Source organism: Aptenodytes forsteri, unplaced genomic scaffold (genome assembly GCF_000699145.1).
Source record: "Aptenodytes forsteri isolate BGI_AS27 unplaced genomic scaffold, ASM69914v1 Scaffold146, whole genome shotgun sequence".
NCBI lineage: Eukaryota > Metazoa > Chordata > Aves > Sphenisciformes > Spheniscidae > Aptenodytes > Aptenodytes forsteri.
In genome coordinates, this window is record NW_008795128.1 from 7,593,796 (window position 1) to 7,594,003 (window position 208).

General features: G+C 69.7%; 1 protein-coding gene across 1 annotated transcript in view; it reads right to left on the reverse strand.

Moving 5' to 3' along the window:
- The window catches only part of LOC103897571 (acyl-coenzyme A amino acid N-acyltransferase 2-like), a 7,420-nt gene extending 7,219 nt beyond the window's left edge, over nucleotides 1-201 (reverse strand). Inside the window, exon 1 of the mRNA XM_019471613.1 lies at nucleotides 78-201. Within this exon, the coding sequence (XP_019327158.1) occupies nucleotides 78-163 (86 nt within the window). The 5' untranslated portion in view covers nucleotides 164-201. The remainder of the gene's footprint in view (nucleotides 1-77) is intronic.
- Between the last annotated feature and the right edge of the window lie 7 nt (nucleotides 202-208).

Sequence of the window (208 nt, forward strand, 5' to 3'; positions counted from 1 at the left end):
CCCCATTTTTCCTATACGAGCCCACCACTCAACCTCGGCATTGGCCGCCACCCCCCCCGCCGGGGGCCGTCACCCACCTCTCCACCTCGGCCTTGGCCACCACCGGCCGGCGGATGGCGCCGGGCAAGCTGTGGCCCTGGTGGACCAACACCTCCACCTTCATCGGGGTGCCGGTGCTGCGGGGAACGAGCCGCTGGTATGGCCTCTT